The sequence below is a fragment of the Ictalurus furcatus genome, chromosome 6 (assembly GCF_023375685.1).
Source record: "Ictalurus furcatus strain D&B chromosome 6, Billie_1.0, whole genome shotgun sequence".
NCBI lineage: Eukaryota > Metazoa > Chordata > Actinopteri > Siluriformes > Ictaluridae > Ictalurus > Ictalurus furcatus.
The window spans coordinates 25,327,436-25,354,378 of NC_071260.1; the positions used below are offsets into that span (position 1 = coordinate 25,327,436).

At 38.2% G+C, this 26,943-nt stretch overlaps 2 protein-coding genes across 4 annotated transcripts; both read right to left on the reverse strand.

Moving 5' to 3' along the window:
- On the reverse strand, positions 1–3,883 carry LOC128609018 (uncharacterized). 2 transcript variants are annotated; one of them, XM_053627309.1, is made up of 4 exons: positions 3,757–3,883; positions 2,156–2,195; positions 1,082–1,763; positions 1–965 (listed from the first exon to the last, which is right to left on the reverse strand). In XM_053627309.1, exons 3-4 carry the CDS (start codon positions 1,699–1,701, stop codon positions 875–877), a joined length of 711 nt encoding a protein of 236 aa, XP_053483284.1. In that variant the 5' UTR covers positions 1,702–1,763; positions 2,156–2,195; positions 3,757–3,883; the 3' UTR covers positions 1–874. The 2 variants fall into 2 exon arrangements, with proteins under 2 accessions (XP_053483284.1, XP_053483285.1); XM_053627310.1 differs by lacking the exon at positions 2,156–2,195 and having other exon boundaries at positions 3,757–3,862.
- Positions 3,884–15,792: 11,909 nt separating this feature from the next.
- On the reverse strand, positions 15,793–26,917 carry lss (lanosterol synthase (2,3-oxidosqualene-lanosterol cyclase)). 2 transcript variants are annotated; one of them, XM_053627314.1, is made up of 22 exons: positions 26,252–26,917; positions 25,795–25,966; positions 24,220–24,358; positions 24,020–24,128; positions 23,168–23,289; positions 22,914–23,010; positions 22,687–22,822; positions 20,980–21,088; positions 20,788–20,906; positions 20,033–20,130; positions 19,911–19,938; positions 19,757–19,813; positions 19,577–19,648; positions 18,833–18,883; positions 18,590–18,739; positions 18,405–18,501; positions 18,082–18,187; positions 17,937–18,002; positions 17,245–17,325; positions 16,971–17,141; positions 16,747–16,825; positions 15,793–16,176 (listed from the first exon to the last, which is right to left on the reverse strand). In XM_053627314.1, the coding sequence occupies exons 1-22, from the start codon at positions 26,263–26,265 to the stop codon at positions 16,030–16,032; spliced, it is 2,220 nt and encodes a 739-aa protein (XP_053483289.1). In that variant the 5' UTR covers positions 26,266–26,917; the 3' UTR covers positions 15,793–16,029. The 2 variants fall into 2 exon arrangements, with proteins under 2 accessions (XP_053483289.1, XP_053483287.1); XM_053627312.1 differs by having other exon boundaries at positions 17,236–17,325.
- Positions 26,918–26,943: the final 26 nt, after the last annotated feature.

A 26,943-nucleotide genomic window follows, 5' to 3' on the forward strand; every position in this document is an offset into this window, starting at 1 on the left:
TGATTTTAATACATTTATATAACACATAGGCCTATGAAATTGTACAGTGAGTTTTTTTGAAAATAAAATAAATTTAAAATGTCATATCTAAACAATCCATATAAAGCTTTCCAGTGAAAGAACTGCTGTTAACCAAAAAATACATTATGAAACGTCTAGTGCAGAGAGGTTCATTTTGGCTTGGTACAAAGCGAAAGCACAAAAAAAAGCTTATATTTTGTGTCTCAAGCTAGCTAGCCAACCTAATAGTTGGATCACTTAAATTAATTGTTAGGGAGATGCTACCTTGCTGTAGCTCTGTAAAGGCTTTTTTTTAAATCATATCTTTAACATGTTTAAGATTAGAAGAATGAATACTAAAAAAAAAATTAAACATACAATTACAGTAGTTCTAACATTTTGTTAGAAGTACTAAGAATTTTTATAGTGGCAGTCTACTTTTGGTCCATTATGATTTACTCTTTAGGCAGATCCACTTTCTCTCTCCATCAGAGGTCAGATCAGATCCCTTTTTCAAAGAAGCCTATTTCAATATTGTGATTCAAGTTTGCTTGCCAGAAGGTTTCTAACCTGTTTTTCCATTTACCATAAATAGGAACACTCTTACCATATTTAATTCCATGCTTAGATACCCAACATATAGAAAGGTAAGACACATGCCATAATTGATAGTAAAGCCAAATTAGAAATTTGTGGAACTATGCAAGAAAACTTGAAAAACTAATTAAGTTTTTTTTTTTTTTTTTTTTTTTAAACTTAGTTTAGTTTACTCAGTTTAGTTGCAAGCATCTACTAATTAAGTTGGACAGACAAAGTATGACGAACATATTATACACATATGTACTGTAAAACCTTTTATTCACCATACAATGTATTATTTAGCTAATCGTTTTTCGTAGGCTACTTGAGATTTGCCTATGAAACATCTTCTTTCTCTAATCGGAGTCAGAGCTGCTCCCAGAATGCTGTTGGAAAGATGGCACTCATTAAAAACGATATAAAGAAATGCTGCCTTAATCACACATCTAATGGTTGATCTACATTTGTGGTTATTCTTCTTATATCAGATCTATGTTCTCACCTTGCCACCCTTTCCATGTTTCTTCCCATGTTTGCCATGACGATGCCCATGCCCATGGCCGTGCCCATGACCGTGCCCACAACCATGACCAGGCCCATGACCAGGCCCGGGACCATAGCCGGGACCATAGCCGGGACCATATCCTTGGCCCATGGGAGGATTGAATGGCCCACCTGGATATGATCCTGGGCCCGTGGGAGGATTGCATGGCCCACCTGGATATGATCCTGGGCCCGTGGGAGGATTGCATGGCCCACCTGGATATGATCCTGGGCCCGTGGGAGGATTGCATGGCCCACCTGGATATGATCCTGGGCCCGTGGGAGGATTGCATGGCCCACCTGGATATGATCCTGGGCCCGTGGGAGGATTGCATGGCCCACCTGGATATGATCCTGGGCCCGTGGGAGGATTGCATGGCCCACCTGGATATGATCCTGGGCCCGTGGGAGGATTGCATGGCCCACCTGGATATGATCCTGGGCCCGTGGGAGGATTGCATGGCCCACCTGGATATGATCCTGGGCCCGTGGGAGGATTGCATGGGCCACCTGGATATGATCCTGGGCCACCATACCCCGGCTGGTTTGGCTGTGGAGGTGGGTACGGTATGTTACCATAAGGAGGCTGTCCAGGCTGATTTGGAAAGTTTGGGTTCATACTGAAGCTGTGGAATTTTCCTCTGCAATACAAAAAAAAAAAAATATTAGAAGCCATATTACATTTAATAGTATGGGTAAGAAGACATTCAGTGACGCTGACATGTCATTTCAGTAAATTCACAATCCACAAGACAATCTCAAATTTAGCCCTAATCTATCATTGACAATTTTAAGATCTTTATTCTGTCAAAATGTGGCAACAACATGCAACTGTAGGGCCATATAATTTAGTTAGCCATTTAATTTTCCAGGATATAACTGTTCTACTTTTCAAGCATCTCCACTGAATCTGATAGCAGTAGATAAGTCATGTGCTTCTCAAAGCCCTGGACTATATTTTACATTGGTGAGTGACCTTTTACCCAGCAAACAGACAAGACCCATTTCTAAGATAAGAGAAAGCAGTGCATACCTTCCTGCTGAGCTGCTGCTGATCTTGTGATGAAGAATATCTACAGTAAGAAATAAAAAACTTTGTACATTTTTCACTATAATTATTTCAGAGATTTGTTTTGAACATAGATCTAATAGTGATGTGCGCTTTCAAAACACTGCTTCATGAATCTTTTGTTTCGAATCAGTGGTTCAGTGCGTGTATCAAATTGGGCAAGTCACATGATTTCAGCAAACAAGGCTTCGTTACATCACACGGTTTCGAAATTTACATGGTTCGCCGCCAGGGAGTGTTGATTTCCAGGTGAACCAATAAACCAGTGTTTAATATACAATTTGAACTGTTCTCCAGTCAGTTTTATTATGTAGATTTATATAAAACTAAATGATTCAATAGTGTTTGTACTGATCCATGGTCAGTGTTCACCTCAGGATGCCTTGTTAATTATCTGATATGTAATCCCACCAAATTTCCTGCTAATTGTTTTTTAAAGACATGGCCAGATGTTGTGGGTTATTACGTAGGCGAGAAAGAATTTGGACAGTTTTGCATTTATTAATCTTCATTTTTTATGACCAAAATAACAGTTATTCACAATGAGGAGCCTACAGGTTACAAAACCAAGCTCACGTAGTTGTCAGACAGATGTTAAAAACTCAACACACTAAAAAAAAAAGAACAATTTTTAAAACACTAATTTTTAAATTGCTCTTTCAACAAAGTGGACAGGCACACTTCACCCAGGATTAGAACCCAAGGCAGCAGCATTCCAGTCCAAGAACACATTATTATTAATATTATTATTATTATTATTATTATTATTATTATTATTATTATTATTATCATCATTAATAATGAATTTACAGCAGGGAAATACAAAGTCAGAGTAAACTCTTGAATCTATAAAACAGTCAAATCAAAATTCAGCATCTCATATCAAAAATCAAAATCATACATCTAATACAACCTACATCTCTAGAACATTTTGTGAAGAGGAGACGTCATTGAAAGAACTAGATATAACGTAAACAAAACAAAACAAAAAAAAAAACCTCCTTTTAATAAAAGCCCAGGGCTTCATCTAGTTCTTTCAATGACATCTCTTCACAAAAGGTTTTAGAGAACACGATCAGCTCCCCAACACACTTGCTTGTTTGACACAAACATGTAGGTAATAATTCGTCAACGCTTGTCTGAATCGTTGTCAAAGTTGTTACAAAGCAACGCCTGCAAGTGACCACTAGAGGACATCGTGGAGACGGGTGTCGGATTGTTTCGAAGCCTCGACACAATACGGCACAATGGCTTCAACTGTTTCAGTGTTTCTTGAAGCCTCGACACAATACGGCACAATGACTTCAACTGTTTCAGTGTTTCACGAAGCCTCGCTCTGCTCTACCCACCACTCAGATCTAATTATATCTTAATATCCTTTAGATACATCATATCTTAATATCATTGGATATTCTCTTTTGATTGGTTGATAGACAAAACAGCAGTCCAATAAACTAGCAAGTAGCCAAAACAAAGCCCTACCATTAAAAAGTGTCTTTAAACCAAATAAAAATAAATAACAAACAGTCCAAAAAGCTACGAAAGGACAGCGAAGATACACTTACCTGAACCTAAATAACTTCTACGCAGCACAACAGGTGTTCCGGAGAATTTAGTTCCTCTGTTTCCCCGTCAGTGCGCATGCGCGAATTTATGACGTTTTCTCAGATGTTTTGTTGAGTGGCAGGTGTGTCGGTTTATAGCGCTTAAGCTTGAGAATGCGGAAATGACGTGTGTCATGGGGCAACCGATAGTCCCAAAACTGATAGTTCCAGTTTTTTTTCCTTCTTCTTCTTTTTTAATCTTTATTTATTATATATATATATATATATATATATATATATATATATATATATATATATATATATATATAATTTCGGTGCATCCCTATACACAAAGTATTAAAAGGGTGCCAATAATTGTTGCACACCTATATACACAAAGTAATAAATCGGTGCCAATAATTGTTGCACACCTATATTTAACAAAGATTTTTTTTAATAAGCATGTGCTGTTTGATATCCATGAGAGCAGAGTATTTTTGTGAATTTATGGAACTGTGCAAGAAAACTTGAAAACTCTTTTAGTGTAGTTAAGTTTACTCAGTTTAGTTGCAAGTATTTACTATAGTTAAAGGCAACTTTAAAAATAAATGAATAAAGTTGGACAGACAAAGTATGAATAAGATATTATACACATAAGTAATGTAAAACTTTTTATTCACCATACAATGTATTACTTATATAGCTAATCATTTTTCATAGGCTACTTGGGATTTGCCTATGAAACATCTTCTTTCTCTAATCGGAGTCAGAGCTGCTCCCAGAATGCTGTTGGAAAGATGGCACTCATTAATAACAATATAAAGAAATGCTGCCTTAATCACACATCTAATGGTTGATCTACATTTGTGGTTATTCTTCTTATATCAGATCTATGTTCTCACCTTGCCGCCCTTTCCATGTTTCTTCCCATGTTTGCCATGACCATGCCCATGGCCATGCCCATGACCGTGCCCATGACCATGACCTTTCCCACAACCATGACCAGGCCGAGGACCATACCCAGGCCCACATCCTGGGCCCATGGGAGGATTGCATGGCCCACCTTGATATGATCCTGTGACTATGGGAGGATTGCATGGCCCTCCTTGATATGATCCCGTGACCATGGGAGGATTGCCTGGCCCTCCTTGATATGATCCTGTGACTATGGGAGGATTGCATGGCCCTCCTTGGTATGATCCCGTGACCATGGGAGGATTGCATGGCCCTCCTTGATATGATCCTGTGACCATGGGAGGATTGCATGACCCTCCATGATATGATCCCGTGACCATGGGAGGATTGCCTGGCCCTCCTGAATATGATTCTGTGTCACCATACCCCAGCTGGTTTGGCTGTGGAGATGGGTAATGTATGAAAGTTATGTTACCACAAGGAGGCTGTCCAGGCTGATTTGGAATGTTGAGGTTCATACTGTAGCTGTGGAATTTTCCTCTGCAACACACACACACACACACACACACACACACACACACACAGACACATAAATTGAAGCTATATTACACTTAATAGACATTCAGTGATGCTGGCATGTCATTTCAGTAAATTCACAATTCACAAGACAATCTCAAATTTAGCCCTAATCTATCATTGACAATTTTAAGATCTTTATTCTGTCAAAATGCATAATGTGAGGACAACATTTAACTGTGGGGCCATTTAATTTAATTAGCCATTTAATTTTCTAAGATATAACTGTTCTGCTTTTCAGGCATCTCCACTGAATCTGAAAGCAGTAGATAGGTCACTTAGAGCAGTGATTCTCAAAGTGGGGTCTGTAAAATATAGCCAGGAGGTCCAATAATTTTGTTTTGTGACAGTAACGCAAATCACAACCCAACATTAGCAGTTATTATATTTATTATTGAGTTCTTATAGTTATTAAATGATTTGAATGTTGTCTTGAATTAAATGGGTTTAATCCAAAGCTCAATTATTTTAAAACAGATGATCAGCCCATAAATAATGTCAACTTGAACCCAACATGTTCTGTCAAAGGAAAATTCAGAAATAAAATGCTCTATGTGTCACGATCTCCCATTCTGGTAGCGCGCTCGGTGAGATGAGAGGGCGCGCGCATGCACGAACTACGTGCACGAGTGCTCAGCGAGCGCATGCTCTTCGGATGTTGACAGCTGTGACATTGTTTACTGTAGACCCATGCGTTTGTTTTGTTTCTGTTCTGTCTCTTCCCTGTTTTGTCATTGGTTGTTGTTCGGGGGTGTGGCTCTATTGTTTTCAGCTGCCAGCTGCCAGTGGTTTTCAAAGTGGGGGCCGCCAGTGGGCGCCCAGGGGGCCTCAACAATTTGTTCGGAGCCACCAAGCCCATCCCTTCCACTAGTATGTTTTCTCTTTCTCACTCTCAGACAACCACACACACACACACACAATCAATTCCCAATGTAATGTAATGTAAAGGTGTAAGATGTAATTATTAATAAAAAAAAAGGGGGATATATTCAGAAGTCTGTATTTTTAATGTGTTTTAAAGACATCTTGCAGAAGGGGGGCCTCGGTCAAATGTTAATGACATTTGGGGGGCCTTGCCCTGGAAAAGTTTGGGAACCCCTGATTTAGTCCACGCTGGTTTTTCCGCTCCCAGTTCATAGCACAAGTTCATGTTTCTTGTTTTGTGTTTTGACCCTGTTTCTGTGATCGCGACCTTGATTCCTGCTTTGCCCTGTATATGCCTGTTTGCCGATCGCCCGACCCTTTGCCTGTCTTGACTACGTTTTTGGATTACAATTTGGATTTGTCTGCCTTTGACTCCTTTAATAAATACGTCTTTTCCTGCACCTGCTTCCGTACTCAACTCCCTTACGTCTCGGGACGTGACACTATGGCTTTAACAAAATATATCACTGTACACATTTAAATACTTATCTTTGTATTTGAATAGTTGGATTATGTTCATAAAATAAATCTTTCCTGCTTGATTAAAGATGTCCCTGGCTGCAAAAAATAGTTAACCCTGGACGCTTTAGTAAAAAGCAGAAGCATATTTGTAGAGGAAATAAGTATGTTGAAATGTACTGTGGAATTCAGTCACAATAATACAAAAATTAAATAATGACTCCTGGCATTGCTTGTTGTTCCCTGTACTGAGTAGCACTAACTACTGCATAATTTCCAGAATTGTTTAGTGGGAATTGACTTTTCAATGCCATAATGAATTGAAGATATCGGTCTGTTATTCTTTCTCACTCACTGACTTATAGTAACTGTTTTATCTTGGTCAGAGTCATGGTGGATCCAGAGCCTATCCTGGGAACACTGGGCAAGAGGCAGTATTACACCCTGGATAGGATGCCAGTTCATCTCAAGGCATCATTCACACATATATTCACACACTCACTTATACCTAGGGGCAATTTATCTTAACCAGTTCAGCTGCTGGCATGTTTTTGAGAGGTGGAGGGAAACTGGAGAACCCAGAGGAAACCCACACAGACATGGAGAGAACATGCAGAGAACCTCCACACAGAGCTCAGAGCAAAACCCAGGACCCTGGAGCTGTGAAGCATTGACGTTCCATTTAAAAAAACTAATAAAATTTTACTGGACATTTAGAAAAAAAACCATTTTGAGCTATCCATCCATCTTCTATTGCTTACTCCTTTTCAGGGTCACGGGGAACCTGGAGCCCATCCCAGGGAGCATCGGGCACAAGGCGGGGTACACCCTGGACAGGGTGCCAGTCCATCGCAGGGCACACAGTCACACACCCATTCATACACTACGGACACTTTAGAAACGCCAATCAGCCTACCATGCATGTCTTTGGACTGGGGAGGAAACCTCCGCAGCACGGGGAAAACATGCAAACTCTGCACACACATGGCCCAGCGGGACTCGAACCCTGGACCCTGGAGGTGTAAGGCAAACGTGCTAACCACTAAGTGCTAACCACCATTTTGAGCTAATTTATGATCATTCATCTTTTATGTTGTATTGTATTAGAACAAAATATTATTAATACAATGAATTAAGATCATTGGGTTTTTTTTCTATTATAATGTCACATTAAATGGGAGGGAAACCAGAAGGGAAGATTGTTATTATGTAAGGCCTGCTTTATACCTCTTGTTCTGAAGGGCTTACCACTTTTTTGGTAATATTTGTTACTATTGATATTAAGTACCTTTTAAAATATAAACTATCCATAATTACATTATGAGAGTGGTGACACTTTTCATGAGAAATACAGCAGGTTGCTGTTTGTAAACTGAAATGATCTTGCTGGCTGCAGCACCTTTATGCAAATAATGTGCAGTGGAAATTTTTTTTTTAAAGGTCACATCACTCAACACTGCAGATGACTGTGGTGTCTTAATGACAAAACAAAAAAACTTAACAAAAAATAAACTATGGTTTATATCATAGCTTGCTTAAAAAGTCTTCAGTTATTCAGAAGGCCCAGATGCTTGTCAACACAAAAACATGAATCAGCCATAATAGCCTTCTGCTGATGAAGCTCCTAAGGTAGTTACTGACTAGGTGTAACAATATCCGTTAACATCAACTTCTTTGTTTTTGTTTTTTTTTTTACTAGTTTTACTAGTTGAGATATAACAAATTGTTTTGAGTCTCCAGTCTCATAACAGTAATGTAATAAAGTCAACAGTTTGATCAAACTTACTTACCACAAAGTCTTTTAAAATAAGGAGGGATAAGGGTTCAGTGATGCACCAGGCAGCAGGCAGTCTCTTGATGATGAACGTCTCTTTATAAAAAGTCAGAGTACATTATTTATGGGTGCCTCCTCATACCTAAATCCTACCAATGGGAGCACTGTATATGGGTGTAGCAACAAGGAGTTTCAGTTGTTGATAATAATGTGATATCTTTTTTTTTTGTTGTTAAAAAAAAAAAGAATACTGTTTGATAAATGTACCAATAAAGCTTAAACAAATGATATGTCAACGCTTGCTAGATCTCAAAACATATAAAGGATAAGGGAAGCTTAACAAGGTTTTACTGAGTATAGTTTGCAATGCTTGAAATATAACTCTTTATTTACAGTATCTCACAAAAGTGAGTACACCCCTCGCATTTTTGTAAATATTTGATTATATCTTTTCATGTGACAACACTGAAGAAATGACACTTTGCATGTGAAGTACAATGTAAAGTAGTGAGTGTACAGCTTGTGTAACAGTGTAAATTTGCTGTCCTCTCAAAATAACTCAACACACAGCCATTAATGTCTAAACCGCTGGCAACAAAAGTGAGTACAACCCTAAGTGAATATGTCAAAATTGGGCCCAAAGTGTCAATATTTTGTGTGGCCACCATTATTTTCCAGCACTGCCTTAACTTTCTTGGGCATGGAGTTCACCAGAGCTTCACAGGTTGCCACTGGAGTCCTCTTCCACTCCTCCATGACGACATCACGGAGCTGGTGGATGTTAGAGACCTTGTGCTCCTCCACCTTCCATTTGAGGATGCCCCACAGATGCTCAATAGGGTTTAGGTCTGGAGACATGCTTGGCCAGTCCATCACCTTCACCCTAAGCTTCTTTAGCAAGGCAATGGTTGTCCTGGAGGTGTGTTTGGGGTTGTTATCATGCTGGAATACTGCCCTGCGGCCCAGTCTCCGAAGGGAGGGGATCATGCTCTGCTTCAGTATGTCACAATACATGTTGACATTCATGGTTCCCTCAATGAACTGTAGCTCCCCAGTGCCGGCAGCACTCATGCAGCCCCAGACCATGACACTCCCACCACCATGCTTGACTGTAGGCAAGACACACTTGTCTTTGTACTCCTCACCTGGTTGCCGCCACACACGCTTGACACCATCTGAACCAAATAAGTTTATCTTGGTCTCATCAGACCACAGGACATGGTTCCAGTAATCCATGTCCTTAGTCTGCTTGTCTTCAGCAAACTGTTTGGGGGCTTTCTTGTGCATCATCTTTAGAAGAGGCTTCCTTCTGGGACGACAGCCATGCAGACCAATTTGATGCAGTGTGCGGCGTATGGTCTGAGCCCTGACAGGCTGACCCTCCACCCTTTCAACCTCTGCAGCAATGCTGGCAGCACTCATACGTCTATTTCCCAAAGACAACCTCTGGATATGACGCTGAGCACGTGCACTCAACTTCTTTGGTCGACCATGGCGAGGCCTGTTCTCAGTGGAACCTGTCCTGCTAAACCGCTGTATGGTCTTGGCCACTGTGCTGCAGCTCAGTGTCAGGGTCTTGCAATCTCCTTATAGCCTAGGCCATCTTTATGTAGAGCAACAATTCTTTTTTTCAGATCCTCAGAGAGTTCTTTGCCATGAGGTGCCATGTTGAACTTCCAGTGACCAATATGAGGGAGTGTGAGAGTGATGACACCAAACTTAACACACCTACTCCCCATTCACAGCTGAGACCTTGTAATTTGGACATTTTCACTTAGGGGTGTTTTTGTGTTAGGGGTGTCACTTTTGTTGCCAGCGGTTTAGACATTAATGGCTGTGTGTTGAGTTATTTTGAGAGGACAGCAAATTTACACTGTTACACAAGCTGTACACTCACTACTTTACAACGTAGCAAAGTGTCATTTCTTCAGTGTTGTCACATGAAAAGATATAATCAAATATTTACAAAAATGTGAAGGGTATACTCACTTTTGTGAGATACTGTACATAACTAACCCCTAACGTGTTCCCCCCTATTATTTATATAAAATAATAATAATAAAAACCCTTACATTGGCACTTACACCTCTACTCTGTTTCTCCTGAAGTCAAATATAAATCTTGTATGATAGCACTACTTTGTATTGTTCTCTGCTTGATATATCGCTTTGCTTGTACTTCCTTATTTGTAAGTTGCTTTTTATAAAAGCGTCTGCTAAATGAATAAATGTAAATATAAATTTCATATATTGGATTGACAAATAGGATAAAGTAACAGAAAGATTACTACTAACATTAAGCATGCGCACACGCACACCAGCATGTTTGAGGAACTAAATCTTCTTTAATGTAAATCTCTTTCATCCCAAACCTAAAACTAACCCTATTAGCTGAATTAATGCTTGAATGTAACTGAAGCTGTAGATCTCCTCACACAAAGTTGTTTACTTCATCTGTTGCATTGGAATGTTACTTTGCACCTTGCCCTCGGTGAGATCTAGGTGCTGGGTGTGACCCATTTGTTGGTTATGCCTGAAGATCCAAACTCGTGGGAAGCTGAACAAACTGGTGTGAAAGCATGTGGGGGAGAGCACATACAGCAGGGATGTAGTAAACATTAAATCACTCCATTGAAAGGAAATACCATCCCGCACCTGGTAGGCAGTTCCTGTACATTATTTGCAACATTATTCGCATACAGATACATCATTTCTGTCAGAGTGCTTTATTTATGGGTGACTCCTCATACCTAAATCCTACCAATGGGAACACTGTATGTGGGTGTAGCAACAAGGAATTTCAGTTCTTGATAGGAATGTAATAGCCTTTTTTTTAACATGACTTTAACAGACAGAAAAAAAAACTGTTTGATAAATTTATCAATAAAGCTTAAACAAATGACTTGTAAATAAACAAACTTTTTAATATAGGTTAAAGAGTGCAGATAAAGCCAGTCTGAAACACCCTTGTAAGCTTTTGCAGTCCAAACAAGATCACACCACCTTCTCTGAGTGACAGGCTGCCAAACCTGTTTCAGGTAATATGTCAACGCTTGCTAGATCTCAAAACATATAAAGGATATGGGAAGCTTAACAAGGTTTTACTAAGTATAGCTTGTAATGCTTGAAATATAAATCTTTATTTATATAAGTTTTATATATTGGATTGACAAATAGGATAAAGTAACAGAAACATTACTGCTAACATTAAGCGTGTGCATGCACACACACACACAAATATGTTAGAGGAACTAAATCTTCCCTTATGTAAGTCTCTTTCATCCCAAACCTAAAACTAACCCTATTAGATCAATTAATGTTTGAACAGAACTGAAGCTGTAGATCTCCTCACACAAAAGTGTTTACTTTATCTCAGTGAGATCTAGGTGGTGGGTGTGTCCCATTTGTTGGTTATGCCTGAAGAGCCAAACCCGTGGAAAGCTGAACATACTGGTGTGAAAGCATGTGGGGGAGAGCACATACAGCAGGGATGTAGTAAACATTAAATCACTCCATTGAAAGGAAATACCATCCAGAACCAGTTCCTCAAACCAATTCCTCACAAAAGCAGCAAAAAATAATTCGAATGGCAAGGCCAATTGTTTTGTTTTTGTTATACACTAAAGACCTTTGGGCAACAAGAAACACCTGTTAGTCATATGTTCCAGTATTCATTTTCACTTGAAAAATGGGTGGATTCAAACAAAAGATGGCATGTTCTAAGCTGTTTAACACATCTAGATGTAAATATCAGGAAATGAAAGCTGAAAAGCAATCTATTTGTCTCATATTCAGCTTTTGATCTCAACCCAAATGTCTGCAGTATATAGCAAAAACAAAAGAATTTGGCCTTGCCGTTCCAATACTTTCAGAGAGGATTTATATATATTTATACAAATACTTAAATACTTACATAAGTATAAGCTGGTTTAATCATCAGCATGTTGTGCAAAAATGACTATGTTGTTTATCTAGAGGAGTTGAATGAAGGTAAAGTGATGAAGTATTACTACTAAAGCTCTGTAGTCACTCTACAAGCTTTTACGCAAACAAGAAGTAAGGCATGTGGCCAATATCTATAGCAGTGGTTTATCAGGGGATTATCAGTGGTCTGTGAAGAATTACCAGGTGGTCCGTGATTTATTTATTTGATAATTTTGGAAATCACAACTAAAAATGACTGTTATATTTATTATTGAGTTCGTATATAGTTCTTATTAATAGTGCCTATTAATAAAGGTGATACACTATCAAATGACACATAAAATTGACATTTTGTCAATAACTAAAAACAGACCAGTCACATGCAAAAAGTAAGCACATCCCTACATTTATCACACCCTCAAATCCATAAAATTAGAATCAGGTGTCAAGATTAGAATCAAGATTGGGTGCCATTGATCTGCTTAGAACCTGCTTAGAACCTTGCCTTACTTGCAGGAGGAACTTGTCTTATTTATACCCCTCTCATATCTTAGTGTCTGGTGTTCCCTTTGCTATTGGGGTGTGTGGTGTCATCATGCCAAGATCTAAACAGTGCTGTAAGGCCTTCAGAAAAAAGGTTGTGGATGCCTATGAGTCTGGCAAGGGATTTAAAAAGATCGCCAAATTATTTGAAACACATCATTCCACTGTAAAGAAAATCATCTACAAATGGCACAGATTTCAAACGACTGCCAATTTGTCCAGAACAGGCCGTTCCAGCAAATTCAGCCCAAGAGCAGTCCATCTGATGCAAAAATAAGTCTCCAAGAACCCCAAAATTCCATCAGTTCCAATTCCAGTCTTGCAACTGTTGGTGTCAAAGTGCATGCGTCTACAATCAGAAAGGAAGGAGAATGCACAAATTTGACCTGCATGGGAGGCATGCCAGGAACAAGCCTTGGCAAGACTACAGTTAGCCAATGAGTATATAGGCAAAGACCAGGCCTTTTGGAATAATGTGCTTGGGACAGACAAATCAAAGATTTAGCATTGTTTGGCCACAGTAACAGCAGATATGTTTGGTGCTGACCAAAGACAGCTTTTCAGAAGAAGCACCTCATACCAACTGTGAAGCACAGTGGTAGAAATGCTATGGTTTCAGGTTGCTTCGCTGCCTCAGAGACTGGACAGCTTGCATTGACTGATTCAGCTATGAATTCTGCATCATATCGAAAAGTGCTTGAAGATAATGTGAGGCCATCAGTCCAATAGTTGTAATTGAACCGAAAGTGGACCTTTCAACGGGATAATGATCCTAAGTACACAAATCCTCCAAGGAATGGCTCAAAAAGAAGAAATGAAGGGTTATGGGTTCAGTCAAAGCCTGGATTTGAATGTCATTGAAATGCTGGGGATGCAGATGGGGGGGGGGGGTGTTTGAAACAGGCAGTACATGCAAGAAAGCTCTCAAACATCTTGCAACTGAAAGAATATTGCATGGAGGAGTAGACATAAATTCCAGCAAGCCTGACGGACAATTATGCAAAATGCCTCCAAGAAGTTATTTCTACATAACTAGCTTCTGAGGCCAATAGTGTATTTACTTTTTCCACAGAAGAATATCACATTTATTGATATTTCTATTGAATAAATGACTTTAAAAGAGCAAATTTTCCTTGTGGTTTTGTTCAAGAAAATCAACTTTATTAATAGGCATTGTTTCAAAGATGATCAAATGTTTGCTTGTCCAAATATGTCAAAAAAGCCAAAATTTCCATGGGGTATACTTATTTTTTTCACATGGATGTATGTCATCTACATTTGAACAACAAACATAATATTTAAATAACTCATAAAATCCGATTACTATTATAGAATAGTAGAGATCCAATACTGTACAGTTGCAATCAAAATTATTCAACCCCCATTGCAAATCAGGTTTATTGTCAAAATTTACAGACTTACAGCTGTTTGCAATGAACAAATCAAACAAAAGCAATAGTTCAACACAACATATGCTTCAAATGGTTTCCCCAAATTCAACTGAAAATGCAACTTATAATGATTTCTCCAGTCTCAACAATGATTCAACTCCTGCATAACAAGCATATTTAGCACTTAGTAGAGCACCCTTTTGCTGTTATGATCTGCTGCAAACGAGATGCATAGCTTCTGGCAGCGTTCCTGTGGAATCTTAGCCCATTCCTCATGAGCAATGGCCTCCAGTTCAATAATATTCTTGGGTTTGCGTGCTGCAACCGCCTTCTTCAAATCTCACCAGAGATTTTCTATGGGGTTCAAGTCAGGTGACAGTGATGGCCCTGTAGAATCTTCCAGGACTTCTTCTGCAACCAAGTCTTTGTGGAATTTGTGGTATGCTTGTGATCATTGTCCTGTTGGAAGGTCCAATGACGCCCAAGCTTCAGCATTCTCACAGACAGCATGACGTTTTCTCCTAGGATTTCTTGACACTTCAATGAATCCATCTTGCCTTCCACACGCTGCAGGTTTCCAGTGCCAGAGGATGCAAAGCAGCCCCATTCTGTGTACAGAGTGTTCTTTCTTCATTCTTCTTCCTCCAGACATACCGCTGGGCATCATGCAGAAAAGCTCTAGTTTTGTTTCATCACGCCACAGAATAGAATCCCAAAACTTCCATGGCTTATTTATATGATTCTGAGCTGACTTTTCGTGTGCGTTTGGGTCAGTAGTGAAAGTCAAATTTCTGCAGCCATTGATAGCTTCCTTTTCTGCCCCATCCAGGTATTTCATACATTTTCTGAACCCTAGCCAGTTCAGGTATTTCATGTGTTCCAGCTCAAGCACACCTGATGCAACTAATGAAGACCTTGATTAGTTGCATCAGATGTCGTTGAGACAACACCCACTTTTGCATATTTGTGCTGTTGTGAGGGATTTTATTCAGGGGGGTGAATAATTTTGAAACTGGAGAAATCATTATAAGTTGCATCTTCAGCTGAATTTGGAGAAACCACTTGAAGCATTCGTTGTGTTGAACTATTTCAATTGCTTTTGTTTGATTTGTCCATTGCAAACAGCTGAAAGTGTGAAAATGTTGACAAACCTGATTTCAATCATTTTGATTGTGACTGTATATGTTACATGGTTGTGGGTAAAATTTATTTAAAAACACTTCTGGATTGGTGTCACTCTCTCTCGAGTGTGTGTGCATGCATCAGTGACAGTGTGTACATGCCTATTAATAATTAACAGTGTAAGGATTTGTGTGTGTGTGTGTGTGTGAAAAATAGGGAAGGATGCATGTAGATGTTTGTAATAAACTCAGAATTTACTTGAAAAGATCCAAAATACACTTCCTTGTCAATACAAAGATGATACTATGCTTGCATTAATTTCTGCCTATATGTTTCAAATATCTACTGCTACAGGCACTGTTCAATGACAATTACATTTTGTACAATTATTCGGCAGAGCTGTGCAATCACACTACACACTACACTCAAGACCACACTACATAATATATTAAAAAAATATTGTAAAATAAACACTGTAGCTTTAAAATAATGTTATTATATTATATTATAATTATATTTATCTACAAAACTATTTAAAAGCAAATCCACTGAAATCATAAGAGAGAATTACTGACTGGTCAGTTCTAAAAGCAGCAAGTCGGTTTGCATGAAAGTGAAATTTTCACCAGGCAGTTAGACACCAAATGTCAAATAAACACTTCACAGATTATCTCTCAGTGCCTCCCAGATTCCGAGCAAGTGAGCTGGCGGGGTAGAGACGCGAGAAACGGCCCAGAGTCCAAACTGGAAACAGGTTTCTATAGGACGTGTAACTGATAGCACAGCTCTTGTTGAAAACACCAGAGATGTTCTCCTAGAAAGGGTGACAAAATGTCTATATCAGGGGTATTCAACTCAAATTTGTGACCTTCCAGCTACATTAAATTCCTTGCTGACAAAGGTTCGGATAAGCAAATAAAATGACTGACTGGTGGCAACAGTTATATTTAAATGCTTAACAATTAATGATTTCTTAATTAATATTGGCCAGTTTTGTCATACATTGATTGCTTCCCCTACAGTATATTTTGAGTGCTCAGTTTGATATGCTGAAATATGTCACGATCAATTGAAAACTGGTCTATATCATCACCAAGAACCATTTACACTTACATTTATGGCATTTGGCTACACAATTTCCTATGTTAAGCGACAGATGATGTACAATGATAGTCATATCTACTATCAATTTAATTCAATTACATTATTTTGTGTTTATAGACTTGAATATATTTGGAACTTTTTAATCATACACATTCCATTTTATTTGTATGCAAGGGCTTAAATACAACTGCATATTTTAGTGCAAAACCTTTCAAACCATAATGTAACAACAAAGATTCGTGTTAAAAACTATTTAAAGACATGGAAAAGAATAACTCACTTGTGGCCAGTCTCCATTGGGAAGCTGCTTATCAATCAAAGCCTGTATTCCACGCTCGATGACTATGCAGTCAGGGTACCTGTTGTATGAAGAACCAATAAAACCGTGAGAGGTGAGATAAATGTAATATAAAACCATATTAAAAAAAAAAAGCTTATGGAAAGATGTGGAACCCCTAGAGCTCTGTCACCTTAATACCATGCTGACCACACAGTGAGTATTACCTGACAGCCATCAGACCCAGTAGAGCCCAACAGGTGTTATGGATTTGGGAATTTTTGCTTTGTACATAGCACCTCTGCTCACATGACTCAAAGTCCTCTCCCCAGCCTCCGTCCTCCATCTGCTTAGAGAGCAGGAATTCACTGGCACGCCACACCTCAGTACACGCCAGTCTGAAACACACAAAAATATGCATGACTCGCATGTCTCACTGAACTATTGATTTCTTGATATGTGCTTTATTTGTCCAAATCATACCCATCATACCCATCATACCCATCCTGGAAAATATGACCCATGCATGCAAATGCCTCCAATCCAAACCATGCTCCATATGTAAAGCACACACCCCATGACCTGAAAAGGATCCACAAGCCAAACAATATAGAATATTATATCACATTCGTGGAATGTAGCATATACAGTGTATATTATTTTACCATGCATTTGTACTATAGACCCATGGTTCTTAAAGTGGGGTCCATGAAGCATAGCCAATGGGGTCTGTGATTTTTTTTTTTTAAATTTAGTGACAGTGGTAAAAATCACAATTCACCATTATCAAAGTTATTATATTTATTGTAGATTTATTAGTCATTAATATATAAATAATGTCAATTAAATATAAATAGAACTTTGTTCAGTAAGGGGAAAGATCAAGAATAAAACCTTTAAAAAAAATAAATAGTAATATAAATAGTAGCAAGACATTATATTTTGTGTATAGTATATTATTTTATTTATGTATTTATTGTTTTTTAACAGTTAAAGGGATACCTCACTGCAAAGATTTGAGAATCCCTGCTCCTGTCCAAATCATATATTAGAGTATTTTCTATTTAGCGACTTGAATTTGGTATAGAAGTAATTACAGAATCCTGGTACAGGGAGTCAACATTCACTTGGATTCAAAAATTCAAAATACAGTGAACAACAAATCAGTGTTGAATTGCAGCTCACAGGCCTACCCTTCCCATGAGCCATCAGGTCTTTGCATTCTTCTGCAGTAGTCAAGTCCCTGCTGAAGAGTTCTCCTACAATGACACATTACAGCTCAAGTCATTGAAGCATGTTGAATTTCTTTAGATGGTAATACAGGGGTCATGAATTTACCTGATCTCCTGCGCTCTGTGCTCAGGGTAGGCATGATGAAAGTGCTGCAGAGCTTGCATCACAGCCGACGTGCACTCCACGTAAGTGTAGTCGATCATGATATCACCTGTGACAGAACACAGAGTCAACAAATTATTAAACTAAATATTCAAACGAGCCATCAAACCAAAGGTAATGACAACTCAATACATATGACATGAAATGTTTAACATAATATCTGTGGAAAGAACATAAAAATACACTATAATTATAATGGATGATTATATATTTTTAGTAGGGTCATCATGGTGGTAAAATATGGCTCTCTCAAAACATTTGCTCACCAAACACCTCTGACGGGTTGAGCAGCTCTAATAGTTTTCCTCCACGTTTGGTCTCGTATGTGGCAAAGCCGCCATCAGAATTTCTCATGCTTAAAAGCTAAAAGACACAGAAAGGGGTGAAGACTACAGCAGTAGACTTGGAATAACAAAGCACATGCTGACAACGTATTGTCTTATGGCTGTACCACATTGACTGCATCGAAGAGTCTTTGTGAGGGAATGTGCTCTGTGATGAAGCCGCACTGCTCCTGCAGTAACATCACCGACTTCAGGCCCTCTGCTGTGCAGTCAGCCACGATCCAACCACAGTCACGTGTGCTGAAAGGAAAGCCTCCCTGAGAGAGAGAGAGACGCACACACTTAACATTTAGTTACACCAAGCCCAAAATTAATTTCATAGGTTAAAAATGAAGGTAAGCTTTCAGTACCTTGTTCATCTGTCTGTAATATTTGATGTAGTCTGGGGGATTTTCTTTAACCTGAAATAATGAAAAAAATATTGAATAATGAATACAACACTACTCCACCATGACCATCAGCCTTACTACTTCTACAGTGCTCTCCACTAATATTGGCACCCTTGGTAAATATGAGCAAAGAGGGCTGTGAAAATTGTCCTTATTGTTTAACCTTTTAATCTTTTGTTAAAAAAAAAAATCACAAAAATACTCTACTTTCATGGATATCAAACAATTGCAAACAAAACACAGGTTTATCAAAAAAAAAAAAAAAAGGTTAAATATAGGTGTGCAACAATTATCGGCACCCTTTTAATCAATACTTTGTGCTACCTCCCTTTGCCAAGATAACAGCTTTGAGTCTTCTCCTATAATGTCTGATGAGGTTGGAGAATACATGGCAAGGGATCTGAGACCATTCCTCCTCAGTTCACCCCACATGTTTTCTATGGGTTTCACCACAACTACTACTATTTCTACAATTACTACTACTACCACTAATAATAATAATAATAATAATAATAATAATAACAACAACAACAACAACAACAACTTGGATTTGTATAGCACCTTTCACACAAAAGTTTTATAGGTTTACAAAAAAAATTGCTTTGATATACTACACATCGATATGATCTTGAGCTGTTCTTGGTTGTATGGGGAATATCACTAGTCTGTTACTGGCATTATGCTTCATGTATATACTGCTCTTACCTGAGTTAGATTAAAGAACTGATGGGCCTTCATTAAACACTGTGCAAACCTGGGGTCATTCTGCGCACCTGCCTTTAAAAAACAATACAAAACAGGACAGTGTAATATTTAAATGTTTATGATTCTTGCGTTTCTTTTGTTATGTGTAGTTAAAGACGAGTTCAAACATGTTCTAAATACCTCAAGAAATGCTTGCACTGCAAAGGCAGTGTCCCATAGCTGAGATCCATTGGTTCCCTGTGAAAATACAAAAAACACAGAACATGAACAGGAGCAGTTGGATAACCCTATGTACTATGTGGTACCAAAATAATTTTATGAAGCAGAGAACAACCTGCATCTTCAAGCCATCAAGACCTAGCCTGGGGAAAAGTATACACAGAATATATTGTTTATATATTTAATGTCAGGATAGGATAGGGAGTATGTAAAAAAAAATTATTGTTTATGACTAACCAGAGGTAGTCTGGGATCCTCGCCACATGCTCCTGGAAGGCAGCTGATGTGGGTCCATCAACATGCCAGCGCACCAACATATTTATGGTTTTTGAGATCTGAGAATGCAGTTGGGGTATGAAAATAATGCTTTCATGATATAGTAAGATATTGCCAATAAAACAGTACTGTGCAGTACCATGAATGTACTATTAAGAGTAGTAAACACTAAAACCTAGGGTCGATCAAATCAATAATTTGTGTTCGGAAATCAGCTAGCAGGTTTATCCAAATATCTGTCTGTCTTGGTTTTTGGCTGTTACTTGCTTCTGTCTCTGCGTGTGCAAGACAACTTCAATCATGCTAAGATTTTCTCTATTTTAGTTATAGATATATATTTTATATATTTGAACATTTCATATTTGCTAAACATTTAAGATAAAAAAAAAAGCCTAAGATAAACATACTTTAATTTACAAGTCCAGTGCAGTAACTCGTACATGTATACAAAAGGAGGACAAAGACCCATGCCTTGAAATGTCATAAATAAAGAATAAAAGTTCAAAGCCTTCTAACTTCTTTGTGAGAGTTTTACAATGCAAGAATCAATGTGTCCGTGCAAAATAACAGATGTGTACCTATTTTGTAAATTTTTGTGTGAAAACATGTATGCTTAGGCATCAATGAGATTGTAGTTTTATTTGGAACATAAAACACTGAAACTCTGTTATCTTTAATAACAAACCAGGACCTAACAAAACCAACATGTAGCTTACCGGCCCGATGCTAATGCACTTTGTAAACCGATCGTCTGCTTGGATGTGATCGTATAGTTCTTTCACAGCTTTTTCTCTCAGTGCAGTACTGTGATGAGCCTCATATAGGTTCAGGATGACTGTGAATGACAGCACAATTAGATTATTGCTCTAATAAGCAAGATTATATTAAAGAAACAAAGTTACACTTACAGTAGGCGGCAGTGAGCAGAGTGCTGTGAGGGGTGTACATGTCTGATTCTGCAACATTGTTTCTTTGAGCTGGCCAGTCAATAATTGAATAGTCCTGGACATACAGTTCCTGTAATAGCACATCATAACGATTAGTTGATACGTTAATCCTTTAGCATGTGATAGAAAGTATGTCACATAACAAACCAAATTAGTTCCCCAAGATTTGTTCTAGAAAATGTACATGCAAACTATATGCAGGCAGTGGTAGCTCAGTGGATAAGACAGTGGATTACTGATCGGAAGGTTGTGAGTTCAAATCTCAGCACTATCAACCTGCCGCTGCTGGCCCCTTAACCCTCAACTGCTCACTTGTATAAAATGAGATAAAATGTAAGTTGCTCTGGATAAGGGCATCTGCCAAATGCTGTAAATGTAAAACTGTGTTTCAAGTTTAACCTCCCAGGAGCTGTCAGTGGGTTCAGACTTACATTCTTCATTTTCATAAATACATTTCCTATTAGTTTCACAGTCACTGCAGAACAATACTTTGAAAAGAACACACATGAAAAGAAATCTGTAGCCCTGGGGTTCCAATGTACTCATATAAAGAACAACACTTTGGCAGTTTAACATATGGGCAACAGGCATACAAGGACCACAGTGTATGAATCATGAAATATACAACATGCATGCTCATGCACGTTTGCTTATGCAAAGAACTCATGGTGAAGACTGATTTCTTGGAGGCGGATTAATTGCGATCTCCCTTTATTACATAGAAGGAAAGAAAAATGTCACTTTGGTTTGAGATATATAATTGCCGAAGATAAAAGAAACTTTAAAAAAGCCTGGCTGTTACAATGGTTCTTCCATTAATCAATTTTAAGAAAACATTCTTCCCCCAATTCAGCTCACCAGCTCACAACACAAAGCCCTTCCCCTGTTTTTAGACAAATTACTGAACAAGCTAAAGATCTTTCATTGCGAGGCTACCTTGAACAGAAAAAAATACTTACAATGTGTACAAACTCTTACAATGTGTATTCAACAAATTTCATTTTATATTACATTCACATTTATTCACTTGGTAGACATTATATCCAAAGGAACAGCAATATTAGCTTTCATTTCCACAAATTGACCAGAAACATGTGTGAGATTTCTAAGTGTAAGTTGTAGGAAGACTAAAAAAGAGACATATTAAGACAAACGTGCTAGTATAAAGTTTAACCTGTCAAACTATGAATTGGGGTGAGCGATATGACAAATATATGATATCATGATACTTAAAGACATTTTATTCACATTCGGTATGTTCCTGTCTCACATCCAGTATTCCTGGGATAGGCTTGAGATCTACTAAAAACCTAAAACTAAAAAAGATTACTGAAGCTTACTGAAGATGAATGAATGAGCAAATGAATGAATAAATGAATAAATAAATGAATGAATGGAAAAGAGCAAAATATAAACATGCTGTAATAAAATGTTAACATTTTACAATTTTAAAGTACAAAATTGATCACAAAAACATTACATCATATTGCCCAACCCTATTATGAATAGTACAATTTGTTTATTTGTGTTTTAACATGCACAAAATAATGAGTGCAATATCAGTCAAGATCTTATGACTTGGCACTGGAAAGCATTACAACGCCATACAACAAAGATGCTTAGTGTTATTGTAAGGCTCCCCCTGCTGATGTCGTTGTGTAACTGTACCTGTCTCAAGCTGAGCACCAGTGAATCCTCCTGTGCAGACAACCTGACGGCATAACAGTAGCTCATGGGAAGGTAGACCTGCCTGCAGTGGCACCACAGAGTGGACGGGTGTGCCGGCATCCAAGTTGGAAACAGCCTGATTTAAATATACGCAGGTTTTTTAGGTGTGCAGTGCCATGTGTTATCATGCTTAAAGAATTATGGACAATTATATAATGTGTCTGTACCACATCTCTGGAAAAAGCGTGTTCATCCCTTCCCAACTGTACACATTGAGGATGGCCAGCCAGAACTTTCCCCAGGACGGTATACCTACAGCACCTCCTATAAGAATAATCATAAAAGTAGACATGCACTGCATTGCACTCTTTTTCCGTTAACATTTATTCATTTAGCAGACGCTTTTATCCAAAGCGACTTACAAATGAGGATTAAACCCTTTAATGCTGCAATTTGTTTTATCCAAGTTAAACTTTCAGACCTTTGCTGTGTAAGTTGTTCCTTGCCCGTACCATATCTGGGTCATCAGGCCCAACTCCCAGGATTCTCAGTGTAGTGTAACTGAGAGCTGTGCCAAATACAGTCGACTTGTCTTCTATATGCCTGGAAAAATTACACATTAATCAGCGGCAACATTTTGAAACAGACTGACATCATTTTTAACATATCTCAAAGGGGATCTTTCATTTGATTAGATGTGAGGGATGATACTTTTTTCAACTATTACAGAAAATGATTAATGTTATTCACACAGTATTATATATAATATTATTAATATCATTAATAACAGTGGATTTAATCAATCAAACAGTGGATTTCTATGTGGTTTTCTAAATGTATTTTCCAGAAAATGTAAGAAAAATGACAAATTTTTAACCATTTTTATTTTTGACCAAGTAAATTGATTAATTCTTTTCACTAATAATCCAAATAGAGGTCGATCACTGTTTCTAAGAGAAACGAACCACTGTGTGTGTGTGTTCATACTTAGTTTAAATTATATACATATTTTTTCAGATAGCCTTTAAGAATGCTTTTGACAAAAGAAGAACGTATTGAACTCATTCTCATGGCTGGCCCAGGAAGCTGTCACAAGGTTGCAATGGACATGAAATTACATGCATAACACCAGATGCGTTAACACAGATGAGTTAACTCATCATGAGTGGGAGAGACGACTCCATGTGTGTTTACAAAGAAATGCCAGTCATGTAGAGGATGTTTTGTAAATAAAGTTACATTTAGCCAAAGAATTTTTATTTCCCCTATGTATCGAGATGTACATATATACATATGTATTGCAAATAATAACATGTAGGGAAGTCAAACTTACAGACCCCAGCCACCATCTGGCAGCTGCACTGAACGTAGATACCTCACCATCTCCTTCTTCCAGGCTTCTGATAGAGAGATTTTAGCAACATGACAGGTTATCAGGAGACCTGTAGGAAAAGGACACATTCATCACATGATTACATGTTTTAAGGAAATATGTGAAACCAAATTACCCCATACCGTTTTACTATGTTGTACCTGGAAGCAGGAAAAGTGGTCCTCCGTAGTCTCCAGCCCAGTGGCCATCCTCAGCCTGAAGATGGCTGTAAAACTCCATCCCCTTCTGAGCGGCTTCAACCGCTGTGTGTGCTGCTGGGGAGGCTGGAACAAACTTACTCTGAGGGGAATAAAAGGTACATTCAAAGTCAAGCATCAGTCTCAGCTTGGTGTGATTTTATGAACTTTTGTCTGTTAGTCCAAATAATAAATAATGCACTGTGTGTTCACATGCATGTCATAATGAAGTTGGAACAACTTAAAAAATAATTGTTCGGTTTCCAACCTGCATGACTGAGTATTTATGTGAATTACATACAGAGCTGACTAAACTTGATATGACCAGAGTGCTATCAGGCATTTGGTTATGACTGCAAGGTTGTCAGTAATCATTCAGTTTAATTCAGTTTTATTTATATAGCTCCATTAACAATGGACATTTTCACGAAGCAACTTTACAGAAATCTGGATATAGATTTAAATCACCAATAAGCAAGCCAGATGTGGCAGCTGCTTGTTTAACTTCCTGGAGTTCCGAAAATTGACCTTTATTTTGCCATCTTGTGAGCAAAACTTTGCCATGTACACAGCTTCTATGTGCTAGAATCTTGTGATTAGATTGATATAAATCGTTTAAAGATACAATCACAACAGCAGCTACAATCACCGTCACTGTCAGACCACCAACATACAAACAAACACTTGAAGCCTCATAATAGTGCACTGATCAAGAACATCCCAACAAAAACCATCTTGTTACACTGGCAAAAGTCCAAACAATCCAATTATGTAAAAATATTTAGTCCAAAACACATTTTACATCAGTAAATCCCCGTGGACTTTTGCTGCATCGTTCCAAATTATCTTGGAAGATCACCTTTTCTCAAACAAACAAAAAAGTAAATAAACTAAAAGAGAAGGCTAAAAATGCTTTTCTCTTTCCCATCGTTATCAGCAACGTCACTGGTTTTGCCTTTAAAAGTGAGGCTCGCACTGTCTACTTTAAAGCACACAGCACATCTGATGTGCAGAAGGAATTCATGTCAAATGTATGTGAAAGTGAGAACACTTTCCATTGCCATTCAACTAAGTTACAACTGTTCTACTGTTTCTTTCTTTCTTTTTTTTTTATTTACTCCTGTAGCAATTTCACAAAGGAAGTTTTTTTCTGTGTGAGAAATTCCCAGGAGATCAGCAGTTTCTGAAATACTCAAACCAGCCTATCTGGTACCAACAAACATGCCACGGATAAAGTCACAGAGATCACACTTTTCCCCCATTCTGATGTTTGATGTGAACATTAACTGAAGCTCTTGATCTGTATCTGCATGATTTTATGTATTGTGCTGCTGCCACATGATTGGCTAATTAGATAACTGCACGAATGTGCAGGTGTACAGATGTTCCTATTAAAGTGGATTGTGAGTGAATGTGAATAATTTTCCAAATTACATCAACTTTAGCTTCTGTTAAGTTCCAAGAGGTCCATTCAAGTTTCACTAATTTGATAAAAAATCAAATCAAATCAGAGCAGCAGTGCTGGTTCTTGCTGCGTACCGTGTCAAGACCCACAGAGTGAGCTTCCAAGAAGTTTTGCTCCCTTTCCTCAGTGTCTTCGTCCTTCAGGTATTTCCATGTCTGCCTTCCTTCTACATTACTGAGTCTCCAGCGTGTCAGGTCTGTCACTGCTGTAGTCTTATAGGGACCCCCTCTTCTCCTCCTCACATACCTGACAGAAAGGTACACACACGCGCATGCGCATAATGAGTTGTTCAAATTATTCATTTATATAATATTAACATAATGCAGGTGTCTACATTTAAAAAAATGAAATACGTTATTAATCATGCAAAAAAAAGAATAACGAAAACACCACTTATTACAAAAAGTTTTAACACAACATAAAGTGCGTGTTTCTCTAACGTCAAACACATCTTGAGGAGATTTAAATGTATTTATTTAATATTAAATATTTAACCAAACCTACTATATATAATAAAAACACAACACTTACGTCCCTTCAGTCATCTCTGCTCTGTATGGTTAAGCATCCCAATGAGTTGAAGTAGTTCTGCGAGTCAAATTTCTGACACCTTCGTTCCTCCCCTCGCTTATATTATTTTGTGGGTAATGTAGTTTATTAGCTCGCAAACTTCATAGAAACTAGACCGCGTGATACGGTTTCAAACTACATTTCCCATAATGCTCAGTGGCGCCTTCCGAGCGAGTTTCACCATGGAGAGACCTGACCAGAGGACTAATCATCCAATCATAATTATGAGAGGCGGGGAAATGGGCGTGGAATTCAAAATTTCCCCACACACAACGGTACACGCTAAAGTTTTACAACCTCCTCTCCCCAAAAAAACAAAAACAGGTAAAATGCTCCCCCCCAAAGATTTAACAAACATCGTGAACCAAAAAACGTCAAACAACTTTAATGCAACATGATCATATGCAAAAATACATTTTAGTTATCTCAACATTATGTATTAATCATAGCAAATAACTTTACATACAAGCATAAAAACATATCTAGGGTTCTCATAAATGTTTATAAACATAAATATGTGGGCACATTACTGTGAGTAACAAGGGACGGGGGAATCCAGGCGTTTTAAATGGATTCTTTTATTAGCAATTTTTTGAGCTTAACAAAACTAACAGTGTTAAACCCCCCCCCCCCCCCCCCAACAAAAACCACAA

Coding starts and splice junctions, on each gene's coding strand:
- lss (XM_053627312.1), bottom strand. Junction 24,359..25,794: donor ACTCTGTGGGTCTTGACACG/GTACGCAGCAAG, acceptor TATTCCCCTCAG/AGTAAGTTTGTTCCAGCCTC. Junction 19,649..19,756: donor CAGTGCAAGCATTTCTTGAG/GTATTTAGAACA, acceptor TGTTTTTTAAAG/GCAGGTGCGCAGAATGACCC.
- LOC128609018 (XM_053627309.1), bottom strand. CDS start 1,701: ATGGTAACATACCGTACCCACCTCCACAGCCAAACCAGCCGGGGTATG. Junction 966..1,081: donor AACATGGAAAGGGTGGCAAG/GTGAGAACATAG, acceptor TCTTTCCAACAG/CATTCTGGGAGCAGCTCTGA.